The sequence below is a fragment of the Neolamprologus multifasciatus genome, chromosome 12, assembly GCF_963576455.1.
Source record: "Neolamprologus multifasciatus chromosome 12, fNeoMul1.2, whole genome shotgun sequence".
Taxonomy (NCBI): Eukaryota; Metazoa; Chordata; class Actinopteri; order Cichliformes; family Cichlidae; genus Neolamprologus; species Neolamprologus multifasciatus.
The window spans coordinates 11,373,305-11,390,069 of record NC_140450.1 but is presented as its reverse complement, the minus strand read 5'-3'; the positions used below and the strand labels follow the sequence as shown (position 1 = coordinate 11,390,069).

The 16,765-nt window shown below is 41.8% G+C and overlaps 2 protein-coding genes across 2 annotated transcripts; both read left to right on the top strand.

Moving 5' to 3' along the window:
• Positions 1-111: 111 nt before the first annotated feature.
• Positions 112-5,201, top strand: gp1bb (glycoprotein Ib platelet subunit beta). The gene is made up of 2 exons (XM_085180967.1): positions 112-2,439; positions 3,860-5,201. Exon 2 carries the CDS (start codon positions 3,872-3,874, stop codon positions 4,484-4,486), a length of 615 nt encoding a protein of 204 aa, XP_085037093.1. The 5' UTR covers positions 112-2,439; positions 3,860-3,871; the 3' UTR covers positions 4,487-5,201.
• Positions 5,202-5,638: 437 nt separating this feature from the next.
• On the top strand, positions 5,639-15,283 carry dhx37 (DEAH (Asp-Glu-Ala-His) box polypeptide 37). Its single transcript, XM_085180938.1, has 27 exons — positions 5,639-6,118; positions 6,288-6,403; positions 6,495-6,664; positions 7,194-7,306; positions 7,420-7,777; positions 7,874-8,022; positions 8,122-8,214; positions 8,315-8,411; positions 8,771-8,884; positions 8,973-9,189; positions 9,491-9,589; positions 9,673-9,743; positions 9,829-9,964; positions 10,052-10,128; positions 10,655-10,887; positions 11,000-11,111; positions 11,200-11,306; positions 11,902-12,090; positions 12,283-12,407; positions 12,703-12,819; positions 12,903-13,075; positions 13,155-13,269; positions 13,617-13,754; positions 13,834-13,928; positions 14,536-14,609; positions 14,739-14,836; positions 14,920-15,283. The coding sequence occupies exons 2-27, from the start codon at positions 6,301-6,303 to the stop codon at positions 14,994-14,996; spliced, it is 3,450 nt and encodes a 1,149-aa protein (XP_085037064.1). The 5' UTR covers positions 5,639-6,118; positions 6,288-6,300; the 3' UTR covers positions 14,997-15,283.
• Positions 15,284-16,765: the final 1,482 nt, after the last annotated feature.

The following is a 16,765-nucleotide window of genomic DNA, read 5'->3' as shown; positions in this document are numbered from 1 at the left end:
AGTAATTGTTTTTTAGGAAACTCTCGCACGATATCCTCATTCACGTCCTCACGTCAGAGTCCGAGCAGCAGTACTCAGAGCTGAAGCCGCTGCAAGGACTTGATCTGCTGATTCATATTTATCTCCTGCAGCCATTCTTCCTCTGCACTGCACACGGCATCTTCTTCCTGCTGGGCAGCCCAGAAATACACAAGCAGACATGGGAGGACAGAAATATCTCAGAAGAGCACAGTTATTATATTATTATTTTATTATTAAGTGTCACAGTGGAAAATAAGGGTGTTTTAATAAAGGTAAAAGCACTCGTTATTGTGATAATGTTGAATGTTTGTGGTGACAGAGTGAATTTTAGCTGCTTTATTCAGCTCAGTAGCATGAAATGTCTTTTCTTAACCTAAAATAATTCAAAATAATTCACAATCTAATCATTTGTTTGTTAATTGTGTTTTGTCTTACTGATTTGTATCTGCAAACTAATTGGAGTAAAATTGCAATTTGCTTCTCCGAAGGGCTGTATGAGCATAAAACAGAAATATCCAAGATCACTACAACTTCCTCAGATTTCTTTTTAAGCATATAAACACCCCAAAGTCAAACTGGTGTTTCACTGCTCAGAGAGACTACAACAAGCGCGAGACTTACATCTCAGAATCTACACGCCTCAGTTAGCATGTCAATGTTGAAGTTCATGACAGTACAATTAGAAAAAGACTGACCGAGCATGGTCTTGGTTGGAAGGGCTGCCAGGAGAAAGCCTCTTCTCTCAGGAAAGAACATGAACGAGATGTGCAAAGCTGCATCTGAACAAATGGCAAGTTCTCGGTGATGGAGGTGTGATGATTTAGGCTTGGTTTGCAGCCACAGGACCTGGGCACTTTGCACTCATTGAGTCAGTCATGAACTCCTCTTAATATCAAGAGTACTCTAGAGTTAAACTGAAGCTTGGCTGAAAATGGGTCATCCGACAGAAGAATAAAGGTGTTGTAAAGGTGCAGTGAAAGTCCAGAAATGCTGTGGGAGCTAAGAAAGCTGTGCATAAACGAACGCTCTATGAACTGAAACTGTGCTGTAAAGAAGAGGGGGACAAAATTCCTCAACAACACTGAGTCCTACGAATATCTTTATTTGCACATGACTGTACGTAACTGCTGTCAGACAGTTTAAAACAGAAGAAAAAAAATATGTTTTTGATTTTTCAGAGTTTATGTGCTTCTTATTGGCTCCTTATGGAATATTTAATATTAGACTTAATACATGCCATGTCTGGTGTGCATTATGACACAAAAATACAATCTAAACATAGACTATAAAATTATAAAAGTAGATTCTAAAGAATTGTACACTTCAGATTATTACACATATTTAATACATGTTTGCAGTTTGCTATACAGAACTAGGAAGAGTCTAGAGGGTCGTGGGGTGGAGTGAAAATAAGTCATCAAAAACTTTATTGTCCTCACATTAAATTCTCCGTTTATGTCATGATGGAAAAAAATTGTCATGGTCTGGGTGTGTGGCTGTAAAATTCCGCTGAAAGTCTGGACCTCCCTGGTATCCACCCATGGGCAGGGCCTACAGCCTCCCTCACCTGAAGCTGATTGAAGCAATTAGGTTGGAGATTTAAGCTGCTTGCTGACACTGTTTCCTCGCCATTTCATCAACTAGCCTATTTACTCCTGGGAATTCCATCACACTGAACAACTCATCTTGGAAATCTGGTTAACCCACCTGCTTTCAGAATCATCTCCTTGCCTCACCTGCCTGCCCTCCTGCCCTTACACCACCATGGGACCTTCACCGCTCAGGACAGCTGACACACACCACCAAACCCACCCGGGGCGCGCCACCTCTCCTTCAACGCTTCCATTTCCCACCTGCACACGCGTACCTAATCACCAGCCAGCTGCCGTTGCTTTCTTGGACCTGTCCCCTTGCTTTATCCCTCTCTCCTGGCCAAGACCCTCACGCCCCATGTGTCAGGCCTTAAGCCAAGTGCCATTGTAAACATCATCCTTGTGCTAGTTAATAAAACTTTGTTAAACCCTTTCCTCAGCCTCCGCTTTGTGTTCTCTGCATGTGGGTTTGATTTTTGGTACTCAGCCTCCGGCCGTTTTGTGACAAAAAAATTTCTAGCTTCATGTGATCTCAATAAAAGGCCGACAATCGATTACTGTGTGAAAATACTCAAACTTTAAAAATAAAGAAAATCTTTAATTAGTTTTTAGAACTTTATTAGGATTTCAATCATCAAAACATAGCGGGTGACATGTTTTCCATGTTGGTGTGCATTTTCTGTGCGTGCATGTGCACAGGCGTGTGCGTGCCTGAGCTCATAATTTGACAGCGGTCTTTATCAGTGAGAGCCAGCTGGCAGTAGCACACACTCTGAGAGCAACTGTAAAAAACAGAGTCATCTCCCGAAGACGCGACGCACTGAAGGTAAAAGACTCTCCTCAGACCTTGTTTAGACTTTTCAGGTCTGCTGTGACATCATCAGTTTAATTTATTCCTCTTAAAGTTTAAGTTGATAGTTGATGTAATTACTGTGTTCTGTTTTCATTTACTCTACAGTGTAATGTACTTAGTATAAATGTGTGAAAACAGCAATCGGGTTGTGCAGCTTGTGATCAGCAGGGAGATGTTTCCTGTCAGTGTCAATGCAGTTGACTAAAATTATCCAAAATTAATAATTTATCCTGTAAAACGTACAATATTTGTTATTTATGAGTCCACATGATGACCTCATTATTACCATATTCTAAACGTATGTGGTCATTTTGTAATGTTTATGTGTTAAATTTGTTTAAATAAATTATGACCTAGTTTTAGATCATGGATACATCACATGCAGTTTTACATGTTTAATTTTATAAAGTCTGCATGAAATTTACTGCTAATGTCATATTAATCAGGACAAACTGCTCAAACAATGTATGATCAAATACAAAGCAGATACTGTGACCAGTAAAATGAAAACACCTGCACACATGAATGCATTTTTAGCTACAACAACACAAACTGCAGCCTCACAACAGAACCGAGACTTTCTGTTGTCTGATCATTTACGTTGAGATATGAGTTTGCAGTGGACACTTGTTTGTGACACACAAAAAATGACAGGCAGAGGTAACTCTAGTTTTCGAGTCATTATCTCAAAATGTTGAGTTCCTTATGAGTAAGTCAAAAGATCAAGTTTTTAAGACACAATTTCAAGATATTTAAACCAAAACCTTCCGCACTCATCCACGCCTTTTGCTTTTACCTTGTGTCCTTTCCTGATTTTCTCTTCACCGATTGGCTCCTGTTTTTCTTTTGTCCTTTAACTGAACTCAGTTTGCACACATTATACAAGGACTACCCTCCTCCATGGGGCAGCAGCTCAGAGTTTTTTCGGTTCATGTGCGTCTCCTTGTGCAGTTACATAACCTTTGATCTGAAGTAAAATAAACCTTAAGTACTGATTGCTGGCTCTGTTTTTGCTGATAATCCTTTTCTTTGAACCTCCAAATTACATATGTTATATAGAAAAAAACCCACAAGCTCATGTATGTCTGATTTTTTTCTCTGGCACTGGTGTGGGCATCATCTAAAGATCCATCATCAGTCCAGCCCTTTAGATCGGAGCAGCTCTTATGCATGCTTTACTGCCTTAAGTTAGAAGAGTTTTTCTTTTTGCACAATGTGGATTTTTGACTTTTTTTTATGTCAGCACATGATGAGTTTTGCATAAACACGCTAATGATCTTCATGGCTTCAATAATATACAGTGAAGAGATTGTTTCACACGATACATACAAAGGGCAGTTTTACAGTTCTACTCACTCTAATTGACCCTTGATTCCTCCTCTCTCCTTTGCAGTGATTAGGAACCATGAAGGAGTTTCTGCTCATGTGTCTGCTCCTCTTGTTTGGAGGTCAAAGGTCCTCCGCCTGTCCCCATCTCTGCTCCTGTCACGGCAGTCAGGTGGACTGCAGCAGCAGATCTCTCACAGCTTCTTCGCTGCCTTCCAGTTTCTCTGCTGGGACCTCCGAGCTCCGTCTCCACAATAACCTGCTGACCACACTCCCTAATGGGCTCCTGGACGATCTGACCTCCCTCAGCTCCGTCTCTCTTCACGGTAACCCCTGGGCGTGTGACTGCGGCATCCTCTACCTGCGAGCCTGGCTGCTGCGCCAACCTGCTGGCAGCACATCACACGTGGGCGTCAACTGCAGCTCCCCACCCAAACTGAGAGGTCGGCTGGTGGCGTATTTAACTGAGCAGGAGGTGCTGGACTCCTGCCACTACTGGTACTGTGACCTGGCTTTGGCCTCGCAGGTGTGTCTGCTTGTATTTGTGGTCGTGCAGGCGGCTCTGCTCGTGGCTCTCGTCTTCTTCCTCAAGAGGTTCGAGAAGGTGTCTAAAGAAGCAAAGAGAATAACAGAGGAGAGCTTTACCCCCGCGGATGGTCAGAGGGAGAACGAGTACATGCCTTTAAAGCCGTGATGTGCGAAGGGCTGATCAGCATTTGAACACCAGGGATGAAACCTCTGTCACTGTGATTTTAAGTTCAGGTGACGAGTTGAAGGGGTAACCTGAAAATAAATATATTCAGATATGTAGAAACATAAATATATTAAACACATCAAGTTTCAGCTTCGTTTCAGGAGAGCACTCATGAGGAAGATTTTAGATCTGAAAGGCTTGGATACAGTTTTTCTCTTTAATTTGTCACATGTCCAGTTGCAGACCACAGTAGACCACTGTAAAATAAACTAAACAAAAACAAAGATTATTTTATCTGAGAGTAAATAAACGTGTTAATAATATCATTGTGTTTGCTCTTTACACGTATGTGATCAAATGATGCATGAAACCTGATTTATCTACAAAATGTTATTTATAAATAGTATTTTATGATTTTTAAATAAAATAATAATCCATGTGTTGTTATTATCTGGATTTAAGCATAACTGAAGACCAAATGAAGGGCAGATATGTTGTTTGTATCTGTTTAGGGCAATTTCGTGTTGTTTATTCTTTTGAGCTTTATTTTAGGATAAATCTCATGATGTCTTTTGCCATTATGCATTCATACATTGTGTAATTTGTAAGAAAACAAAGCAAAACAAATTATTCTGATTGATGTTTTGTCATATTTGTGTAACTTTTAAGCACAAAACAAATGGTTTGATTAAATTTTTTTCTAATTGTTTCAAAAGATTGTACACTTTTTTCACAATTGTATTACAAATTTCATTGCTTCCTTAGCATCCTTATTTATCATACCAACCCTCTCCATGTCCTCTGTCATTACATACATGAACCTCCTCTGAGGTTTTCCGTTTTTCCTCTTGCCTGGCTCCATCTTCAGCATCTTTTGTCCACTATCCCCCCTCTGACTATGTCCAAACCATCTCAGCCTTATCTCTCTAACCCTTGTCTCATAATCTCTCGGCCTGAGTTGTTCCATCTCTTGTGTTTTTCTCAGTTTCACAGTCTCCAAACCAAAAATCACAGCAGGTCTCACTACCATCTCTCAAACCCTCCCTTTCACTCTTGTTGCTCTCCTTCTTTGACAAATAACCCCTGAAACTAGCTTTCACCCTGCGATCTCAACACTGTCCTCATACACGTCCTGTTTCTCTCTTGGCACCCATGTTTTCTCTAGAGCCACAAAAATACAGCTTTAAAATGTGCCACCAGAAGAACTTCAAATGTGTTGCATCACAATTTGGAAGATTTTTGCATTCGTACGTCAAATAAACATCAATCGGACCAAATCATTATCATCAAAATAAGCTTTTTGCCATCTGATATTGGCTGACCCCATAAGACAAAAAGGACCCTTATACGTCATTTAAATGTAAGTATTTTGAGTTGATTAAATAAAAATAAATAAATAAAAAAGATTATAGGTTATACAGTTTAGGTTATAAACAATATTTTCCCATTAGTTAGGATCACAAAACAAACAACGGGACGTCGAACTTTTTCTATAGCGGAACGTTTCTACGGAGTCAAATTTTAGCGACGGACCGGTTTGGTTGATGAACACTTAAATGTTTACACGTGAGGTTAGTGCACAGTTTTTGGATCCAGGTGTTTGAAGTCAAATGCAGCTGTTCAGATAAGAAGGTTTGTATTTGGAGGTGTTCACAAACTTTTAATTGGTTCTGTTAATAACAATTTTAGGCTAACGATAAAGTTAGCTTGTTAGCTGTCGAGCAGTGTTTCAGCCTTTTTTGGTCTTTCTCATTGTAACCGGTGGCTTTGGGTTCATAGCTTTTTATTTACTGATCTACAGACTTAAGTTTAAAATGGGAAAACTAAGGAAAAAACACAACTGGAAGGGGCGACAGCAAAGTGACCCTCCGCCATCTGCAGATGAAGAGAAGACAGAAGTTGTTGTGGAACTCAAAGGTAGCAGGAAAACATCAAGAGGAGAAAACATCTTTGACACTTTGCATGTCGTGCATTCTGTGACCCTGACTCTTCTGTTTGTATAAATCAGATGGGTCCATACTGAAAGGTGTAGATGAGAGCAACGCCTTGGTCCTCCCATCCAGCAAATCCAAGAAGAATAAATCCTCGCTGCCACCGATCTCCAAGAAGAAGCCCCTCACCAAGAAGCAGAAGAAGGAGCTGCAGAAGGTCCTGGAGCGCAAGGAGAAGAAAGCTCAGGTAAGGAATCTTTGTACATTTGGTTCTCTGTGAGGTTTTTCTATTTCATGTCGACATTAATAACCAGACTCATTACTTTAGTGACAGTGATCCATTGTTTCTAAAGTCCTGAAAGAAAGTTAATGATTTGGTTTATAAAATGATCAAAGTGAAGTCAAAGTTGATCCTGAAGATGTGAAAATGTTTGATTTTCCTCAGTAAAGTGGAGCAGATATGTGTTATGTGCCGATAAGTACTCTGACTCTAGATATAGAAGCTGAGTATTGAGCACAGTACGATGTTGTCCTTATATTTACTGTAGCTTGTAGCTTAGCTTGTTCTCTAAAGTAATTTGAGCTATATGCTTGAAAGATTTAAATCAGGCAAAAGTATTGTTTTGTTATCAGCACTGAAACATGGATGTCTTTATTGTGTTGTAGTGATATTTTATTATAATAGTGATATTTTCTATTTCTCCCTGCTTTTTGAGGGCTGAATTTTAACAGTCAAGCTCACATGCCAATAACATGTTGCTCTCTCTTCTGTCCAGAGAGCAGAGATCCTGGCCAAACTGGCTGAGGTGCAGCTTCCAGAATCCGAACTGAAGCTGCTGTACACCACTTCCAAACTGGGAACAGGAGAAAAGCTCTACCAGGCTAAACGGTAAGAGCACAACACAACGTGTTAATCAAGACGGAGAACATGTGTGATTGTCTCTCGGTGGAGAAGCTGGAGTAAAAGCATCTTGTCTTATTCTTCTTCTTTTTTTTATTCAGGTCAGCAGATGAAGTAAAGGATGAAGACTCTGGCCCAAAGATCAGCAGCGTCAGCGGAGCAAACAGGAAGAGAAAATGGGAGGAAGATGATGATGAAGAAGAACAAAAGGCAGAAGAGAGTAGTGATGTGGACACGTCGTCTGATGAGGATGAAGATGAGCAGGAGGATGAAGTTAGTAACACCACAGATATGAGTGAATGTAAGGAAACCAGCTCTGTCTGTCAGGAGACCAAATACGAAGTGAAGGTGGAGCAAGATGGAGAGAAAGAGAAGAAGATTTCAGACCAGGAGAAAGTTCAGAAGAAGCCGTCTGAACCAGCGATTTTCATTCCTGTTGATAGATCACCAGAAGTACAGGTGAGCACCTGAGACCGTAAAAGCATCCTGCAAACTAGAACTTAGAAAGGTGTTTTTGTGCATTTTCATCAATTCTGCATTACAATGCTGCTGCAGGAGGCTCGTCTAAAGCTGCCCGTTCTGGCAGAGGAGCAGGTCATCATGGAGGCCGTGAGAGAAAATCCCAGTATCGTCATCTGCGGAGAGACGGGGAGTGGAAAAACCACTCAGGTGCCTCAGTTCCTGTATGAAGCCGGCTATGCCAGGTAGTTTGTCCACTTAAAGGTGTTGCCTTTGTAAATGTTTCATTGGAGGAAAAAAGTGTGTGTAGTTCGCGTCATCCTGCTCACTCTTGATTCCTGCAGTGGCGGGAGGATGATCGGCATCACAGAGCCGAGGAGAGTAGCAGCAGTGAGCATGTCCCACAGAGTGGCCAAAGAGATGAACCTGCCCACACAGTAAATTAACCATTCTGTGTCCAGAGTAATTTTAAAAAAACATACAGTTTAAAAGTATAAGTTTGTGTTGTTAATTATATGTTTGTGTGTCTGTTATCAGGGTCGTGTCGTACCAGATTCGATACGAAGGGAACTTGACGAGTGACACAAAGATAAAGTTCATGACAGACGGTGTTCTGCTGAAGGAGATTCAGAAGGTATCATCTGCTTTCTACTGGGTCACCTAATAAATAATATGACAACAGGATGGAGGTGGAGGATCAGCCAGGTGGATGACTCGGCCTTTTTCATTTTTCACAAACGATTTCATCAGTTTGGACCAATTAAATCAGTTCTAATGAGGAAAGTTAATGCCTCGCTTCCATGTTATTTGTATTAACCAGTAGTAACAAATAGTTTTTGAATTGTGTTCTGAATTAAAGGTCCAAAAATATTTGCAGTAAATTCTAAAGTTATTTTTTGCCATCTTTGAAGAAGCAGTAAAGGGATAAAAGAGCATGGATTTAGTGTTACTTCAATTGTCTCCAGTTTTGTCACAGACTATTTTATGTTGCAGGATTTTCTGCTCCAGAAATACAGCGCAATCATCATCGACGAAGCACACGAAAGGAGTGTCTACACCGACATCCTCATCGGATTATTGTCTCGTATCGTCCCCCTCAGGAACAAGGTGGGAATATCTTAATGTTTCCGATTTACAGGAAAAAAGGGGGTTGTTTCTATAAAAACCTCTCAGTTTCTCCTCGGTCTGTCTGCAGAAAGGTATGCCTATGAAGCTCCTGATCATGTCCGCTACTCTGCGGGTTGAAGACTTCACAGAAAACCAGCGGCTGTTTCGGACGCCTCCGCCTGTCGTCAAGGTGGATGCTCGTCAGTTCCCGGTAACTATCCACTTCAACAAACGCACCCCGCTGGAGGATTACACTGGAGAGGTTTTTCACAAGACCTGCAAAATCCACCGGATGCTGCCTCCAGGTAGGTTTTGGTGTTTATATTTATTTACTGCAGAAAGAGGTGAACAAAGAGGGGGATTTTGATGAAAGTATAACTGAGGATATGATGAAAATATAACATATGGGTGATGGGGCGCCTCTTTAAGGGGCTGACCATGCGACTCACATACAGAGAGCCCTGGGTTTGAATCTACCCAAGGTGGCAACTATATTTTCCTGTAAAAATGAATTGTGGTGCGTCTCATTCGGGTAAACTGCAGTTAGAGTTCAGTCTTTCCACAGATACAGTCTCCACTTCTTTTATAACATGTTTTGCATTTTAGGTGGTATCCTGGTGTTTCTGACTGGTCAGGCTGAAGTTCACAGTCTCTGCAGAAGACTGAGAAAAGCTTTCCCCTTCAGGAAGGGTGACACAGCCACAGGTGAGCGGTCGGCCTCCTTACACTCTGACGTATATCTGAGCTGGGACTGTGGTTCTGTGTATTTACTTGAGTTTTGTATCCAGCTGAAGATGAGGAAGCCGAAACCTCAGAGGCAATGAGGAAGTTCAAAAAGGCCAAACAGAAGAAGACTGTTGTAAGTAAACTTTTTAAAAAATATATTCTGTCCACCTCAGTCCTCAACAGATATTGAACAGAAGTGTTTTAACTGTTGTCTCCAGTCTCTACCCCGAATCGACTTGGATAACTACTCCGCCCTGCCAGTGGATGAAGGTGATGAGGACAGAGAGGCGGGGATCGGAGACGAGGAGGATGGAGACTCCGATCTTGACCTTGGAGATGATCCTGCTGATGCAGGTAAGTCACTCTGAATAAATCTCCAGTCCAGGTGGATGCGTTTCAGATGAGCAACATTACAAATTCTGCCCTGTTTCCTCTCCGTAGAGGAAAAGGCGGACGCGTCCATACCGCTCTACGTCCTCCCACTCTATTCTCTGCTGGCCCCAGAGCAGCAGGCTAAGGTGAGATTAATATCTTATCACAGAACAAACCTGATAAAAAAATCATACATGACAAGAGAAGTGCCGATAAAGTAAAATAAACATTTTGGTTTTGCTTCTGGCCTGTCAGACTCATCATAAAACCTTACTTAAAAAAATCTTTACTTCCCAGCAGATTTCTGTTGTAAAAATATAACATGAGACAATGTAGTTTTATTTTGAACTGAGTTTAAAATTTAAACTCTAAACTTTCTGATTTAAAGTGCATGCCGCTATAATTTCTAATAGCAGCGACTCAGTAGTTTCTGCTTTTAGTAAATAGCCATTACAGTTTTATTTATAGTGTAGGGATAAGTGCTTTTTGCTCATTTGGTTTATGTGCAAGATGAAGGGTTTAGGAAAACTAACACTCCAGTTTACTGACTTTTCTAAACAAAATATAGCTTTATACACCCTTTGAGTTCTTTTTCAGACTTTTTTCAGTAGCTGAGGAGTCACATGATGCTTTTATGATGACATCATGTATGTGCCTTCGTGTTGGTTGCAGGTGTTCAGGCCTCCTCCTCCCGGCACCCGTCTTTGCGTCATCGCCACCAACGTGGCAGAGACGTCTTTGACCATTCCTGGGATCAAGTATGTGGTGGACTGCGGTCGAGTTAAGAAGCGTTTCTACGACAAAGTGACCGGAGTGTCGTCCTTTAAAGTCACATGGACCTCACAGGCTTCAGCCAATCAGAGGGCTGGCAGAGCGGGACGAACCGAGCCAGGACACTGCTACCGGTCAGTGCTGTTAAACTACGTAACCCTCAAACCCTAGAGAAGAGAAGGTTGTTTTGTTTTTTGAGGGGTTTTTTTACACAACAAGGATTTTCACCACAGTTTCTCCTTGCAGGTTGTACTCCTCTGCAGTGTTTGGAGACTTCACTTTGTTCTCAGAGGCGGAGATCACTCGCAGGCCTGTGGAGGACCTGGTTTTACAGATGAAAGATCTCAACATAGAAAAAGTCAGTAAAATCTGAAATGCTGTTTTAAAGGGGAACAAAATTGTGATTACAGGGTTTTAACCAGAGTCATATTTTGTGTTTTCTGCAGGTGGTCAATTTTCCTTTTCCCACACCGCCTTCTACTGAGGCTCTTGTTGCAGCAGAGCAGTTATTAGTGTCGCTGGGAGCTCTGGAAGAGCCGCCGTGTACTGGAAGGTAAATTTTTACTGTTCCATTTAAGTGTAATTAATGAGTCCCCCTTTTTTTCTTAGAACACAAAATATATTTATTAAAAGGGTGGTTTTACTTCAAAGATGGCTCCTACATAGAGACATGGAAAAAATTAAAATGAAATCTATACTGGGCAGAATCCAGCAGGTATTGATATTGTACGTTTCAGTTTACTTTCATGCGTTTTAGCTCCTAGCTGGTGGCTAGCCTTCACTGTGTAGAGCAGCTGTAGTGAGTCATAATGTTGTTTAAATGGACGCGTGAGCATTATCAGGATTTCTGCTTTAATAAAAGCATAAAATTCAGTTTAATTTAGTTTAAATCAAATCACAACAACCGCCTCAAGAAACTCTATATTGTAAGTAAAAGCCTGTGTGTATATTGTGAGAGAAAACCCAACAATCACACAACTGCCTTATAGCAAGCGCTTGGCAACAGTGGGAAAGAAAAACTCCCTTTTAACAGGAAGAAACTTTCTTGAACACACTGAGTAATCACTCACTACAGTTTAGAAAAAGTGAAAAGGTATCGTTTTTTAAACAGTCTTGTGCAAACTTGTAAACTGTTTATTTCTTATAAGGTTGAAAGAAATGCAGCGAGCGAAGCTGAGCTGTCCCATCACCCCACTGGGCAGAGCGATGGCGTCGTTCCCCGTGGCGCCGCGTTACGCTAAAATGTTAGCGCTCGGGAAGCAGCAGGATTGTCTGCCATACGTCATCGCTGTGGTTGCAGCCATGACAGTTCGGGAAATTTTTGAAGACCTCGACAGGTGAGAAAAGTGTAAAAATTGATGCTTTGGAGGCGCAGATCACCACATATAGATGAGACTAACTTTAAATGTTGGATGAAATCTTGAAATACCCTTCAAGCTCAGTCTGTTTTCGAGCCGTATATATGATTTTTTTATTTATTTTTAATAGCTATATATATATTTTTCCTTTTCCTCTGTTTCTCTCCTCAGACCTGCTCGTAGTGAAGATGAGAGCTCCAAGCTCAACCAACGTCGAGCTCGGCTGACCCAAATGAGGAGGTTGTGGGCTGGACAAGGAGCCTCGCTCCTGCTGGGTGACCTCATGATTATGCTGGGTGAGCTTACTCTATGTTCAAGTTGCACTAGTGGTCAGTATTGTACAACAGGGTTTTAGGCAGTCTGTTAGATTGCATGCTTAGTGTGTTGTATGGCTCCAAAACCTTACATTTCTTCCAGGTTTTAGCAACAAGCCAAATTTTTAGGTGAAACTGAAACAGCAGGAGGCTCTTCATTAGAATAATTTTTACAGAGACAGATTTAACTGGGGTCCATGAAGCCTTTTAAAAGAAATAAAAATGTACTGCTTGAATATATTACGCATGTTAATAACTTGCATACCTGTGTCTCCAGGTGCTGTTGGTGCTTGTGAATTTGCTGGCTGCACTCCCAGGTTTTGTGAGAACAGTGGGCTGAGGTATAAAGCTATGGTGGAGATCAGAAAGCTCAGAGGACAACTTACCAATGCAGGTACATGGACACAGCAAACTCAGATAATCAACATGTCTTCCTCTGAAACACAGCTGCAAGTCATTTTTCTTCCCTCGTCCCAGTGAACGCTGTGTGTCCAGAGGTGGGGGTCTTTGTGGATCCCAAGATGACTCCACCGACGGAGCACCAGGTGGTTTGCTTGCGGCAGATTGTTCTGGCAGGTCTCGGAGACCATCTTGCGAGGCGTGCCCAGGGAGAGGATTTGGTGGACCCGAAATGGAAGAATGCATACAAGGTCTGTAATTGAACATTAGAAGTATAAACTGTGTTATGGGTCTCTTCACATCCTCATCTTTATCCGTTTTTGCTCATAGACACCTCTTATGGATGAGCCGGTGTTCATTCATCCAAATTCTGCGTTGTTCAAAACGCTGCCAGAGTTTGTGGTCTACCAGGAGGTCATGGAGACCAGCAAGATGTACATGAGAGGTAAATGAGCCTGAAAGGGAATAAAATCACGTGTCCTCTTAATTCGTGTAGAACTGACTGCCAGGATGTGTCTGATTCCTACATGTGTGTGACAACTTTTTATAGTTGAATATATAAAAGGGACTACCTTGTGATTAAAAGGTTGTTACTGCATGAATCTGCAGGTCCATCTTTTATAGTCTGTGGCACAGTCCTGATTGTATGGCTGCTTACATGCTTGTTTTTAATCATTTTTACCTATTTTCTGAATATCTTGCTTCTTTAATCCCTAATTAAAGGACAATAAAGTGGCGCTGGGTTACTGAAACAAGATTTGCAGACTGATGCCTTTCCTTTATTCCTGTCAGGTGTTTCAGCTGTAGAAGCAGAGTGGGTCCCACAGTTTCTCCCGCAGTACTGTCACTTTGGCTCTCCGCTAGAGTCACCGTCCCCGTGGTTCTGTTCTTCTACCGGCACCGTCAGATGCCACCGTTCAAGCACCTTCTGTGAGTTTTCCACAGCCGAGCACTAGAGCTGAAACCTCTTTCTGCCTACAGCTGATTAACTGCTGTGTTTCTCCTGTAGTCCGTGTGGGTTGGCAGTTGCCTGCAGTGGAGATGGAGTATCCAGAGGGCCTGGAGCGCTACAAGCTGTTTGCCAAGTTTCTTCTGGAGGGACAGGTACTGTTTTTTGTTTATCCTGAGCAATCCTTCCTGTAGTTCATCCATCCATTTTCTTCCGCTTATCCGGGGTCGGGTCGCGGGGACAGCAGCCTAAGTAGAGAAGCCCAGACGTCTCCCCCACCACCTCCTCCAGCTTATCCGGCGGAACACTAAGGCGTTCCCAGGCTAGCCGAGAGATATAATCTCTCCTGGTTCTGCCCTCGGTCGTCCTCCTGGTGGGACATGCCCAGAACACCTCACCCATAAAGCAGTCTTGTCAGATGCCTGAACCACCTCAACTGGCTTCTTTTGATGTGAAGGAGTTGCGGCTTTACTCTGAACCCCTCCCAGATGGCTGAACTCCTCAGCATATCTCTAAGGGAGGCCAGCCACCCTTCTAAGAAAGTTAATTTCTGCCGCTTGTATCCACAATCTTGTTCTTTCAGTCACTACCCAAAGTTTGTGATCATAGGTGAGGATAGGGACGTAAATACATTTGGTTTGCATAGTTATCCTTGTGACAAAAACAGTAATAAATAAATTAAAAACACGGGAAACCGAGCACGAACTGCACAGTGAACAAACCTGACAGGAGCAGTTAATGTGTACTTTGTATGGTTAACAGGTTTGTCCTGCACTAAAGAAACACAGCAGTCACCTGCTCTCAAACCCCTCCATCATGCTGAAAACATGGGCAAAGTAAGTTGGTGCTCTCATACACACTTTTATTCCCTTTTTACTGCATTTCCTAATTCATTTACTCCATAAACCAGCGCATCTTGAGGAGGTTTTTTTTTCCTCTTACTGTCATGTCTTTGCTGTTTTTAGGTTGCAGCCCAGGACAGAGGCTTTCCTGGGAGTACTGGTGTCAAAGAAAGTTGACTGCAGAGAGGCACTCCACTCTGTCTGGAAGACTGAAGAGAAATGTAAGCATTAATGTTGTTAGTTTGCTTCTGATTTGGTTAGTTGTTTTGTCATCTAATTGTAGAATTTTTTTCTCCTCCTCCAGTTCTGCTTACTGCATACTGCCAGTGGTTACCTGAATCTGTGCACCAGGAAGTAGCTAAAAGTTGGCCTCCTCTATAAAAGCCTGCGTCTAAACAACCGAGACAATGCAACAGACTGTTGACCGGAGACATCACATGGAGCTACATTTTGGCAGAGCCTAAATCTTTTGACTGTGGTGTCTGTTTTTTATGGTGTTTACAATATCACAACACTGCCTTAGTATTAGTTTTATATTTTATTTACTGTACCACTTGTAAAGAAGATATACAGGCACAGTTGAAATGTCTTTTAACTTGTAATCAGTGTGCTGCTGTTGTTTATGTATGTCTGATTTGGTCTTCATAAGACTTATAAACACTGTGACTGTGAGAGGCTGGTATTTGACCTTTTTTCATGCTTATTAATACGTGTGCTTGAAGGTTAAAGGTCAACTGAACCAATTTTGCACTGTATGGCATTTTATTTGTCATGAGGATTTTTACCAGCTTATGAAGAAAATAAGACTTGATGTCAGCTTGGGCTACTCTAACTCTAGGATGGAGTCAGAGTCAACAAACCGTTAAAGCAAGTGGATGTTTACTGGGTGGGAGTGGTTGAGAATGAAAGCTCTGAATAAGCTGTGTTAAATAACTTGAAAAAAAGAGCACTACCAGGGGCGGACCTAGAAAGGTGGTGTGGGGTGGCATGTGCCACCCTAAACTGTTCTCTTGCCACCTTAAGTGCCACCCTAGTTTTGTATATGACAGTGTTGTTTATTAAAATAAGACAACATTAACACTTTGAGCCTAGCTACAGTTAACCCTGAATATAAATTCTAAAACTGAATATATTGCATAGTGTTACCCTCCTCCCACTAACCATTAACAAATGGTTCAGCCCAAAGTGCAGACCGGCTTTTTTTCTTGTTGTCAGTAGGAAGCGATGCCTATGACTGTGCCAGAGCACATTTTAAATCAACACCATGGGCATTTCAGATTTTACACAAAAAAAAAAAACAGTGTGAAACTTAAGTAAGACTTGTGTTTGTAAATGAACCACCCCATGGTGTGTTGCTTTTGGATTTTATACTTATTGAGCTACATATTTATTAATTATGCAGGTTATAAAGTACATAAATGGTAAATGGCCTGTATTTGTATAGTGCTTTTACTAGTCCCGCCTAGGGACCCCAAAGCGCTTTACACACCCAGCCATCCACCCATTCACACACTGGTGGAGGCAAGCTACAGTTGTAGCCACAGCTGCCCTGGGGCAGACTGACAGAAGCGAGGCTGCTATATCTCGCCATTGGCCCTTCTGGCCAACACCAGTAGGCAGTAGGTGAAGTGTCTTGCCCAAGGACACAACGACCGAGACTGTCCGAGCCGGGGCTCGAACCAGCAACCTTCCGATTACAAGGCGAACTCCCCACATAACATCAAAATTCACATATTTTGATGTAATGGAAATCTTCAAGTATGTGGGCTACAGAAAATAATTAAGTCATAGACGATATTTATATGAAATATATGTATACTTAGTGCATTTGAATCATTTTAACCATATGTAACACCTGCATATGTGTTTTTTAAAGGCTTTGATTTTGCCACCCCATTTGATTTCCATGCCACCCTAACAAAATTTCTCTAAAATTTCTCTCACTCTGAGCGCTACAGATGTGATGTTTGCTTAGAGAGTGTTGATGGAGAAGTATAAAGAAGGTCAGGAGTTGCATTGTGTCAGTTGTGCATTGTGTGTGTGGAGCGAGAGAAAGCATAAGGAACTGTAGTCAGGTATACCAGAGAAGTATGTGAGCGTGGAGCAGGAAATGTATGAAGGCAGTGAGACAGTTTTGAAGGTCTTTGTAG

Bases quoted from the DNA above. Each gene is read 5' to 3' on its own strand.
- gp1bb (XM_085180967.1), top strand. From the start codon at position 3,872: ATGAAGGAGTTTCTGCTCATGTGTCTGCTCCTCTTGTTTGGAGGTCAA.
- dhx37 (XM_085180938.1), top strand. From the start codon at position 6,301: ATGGGAAAACTAAGGAAAAAACACAACTGGAAGGGGCGACAGCAAAGT. The intron at 12,091-12,282 runs GTGAGAAAAGTG...TTCTCTCCTCAG, and splicing joins ATTTTTGAAGACCTCGACAG to ACCTGCTCGTAGTGAAGATG. The intron at 14,837-14,919 runs GTAAGCATTAAT...CTCCTCCTCCAG, and splicing joins CTGGAAGACTGAAGAGAAAT to TTCTGCTTACTGCATACTGC.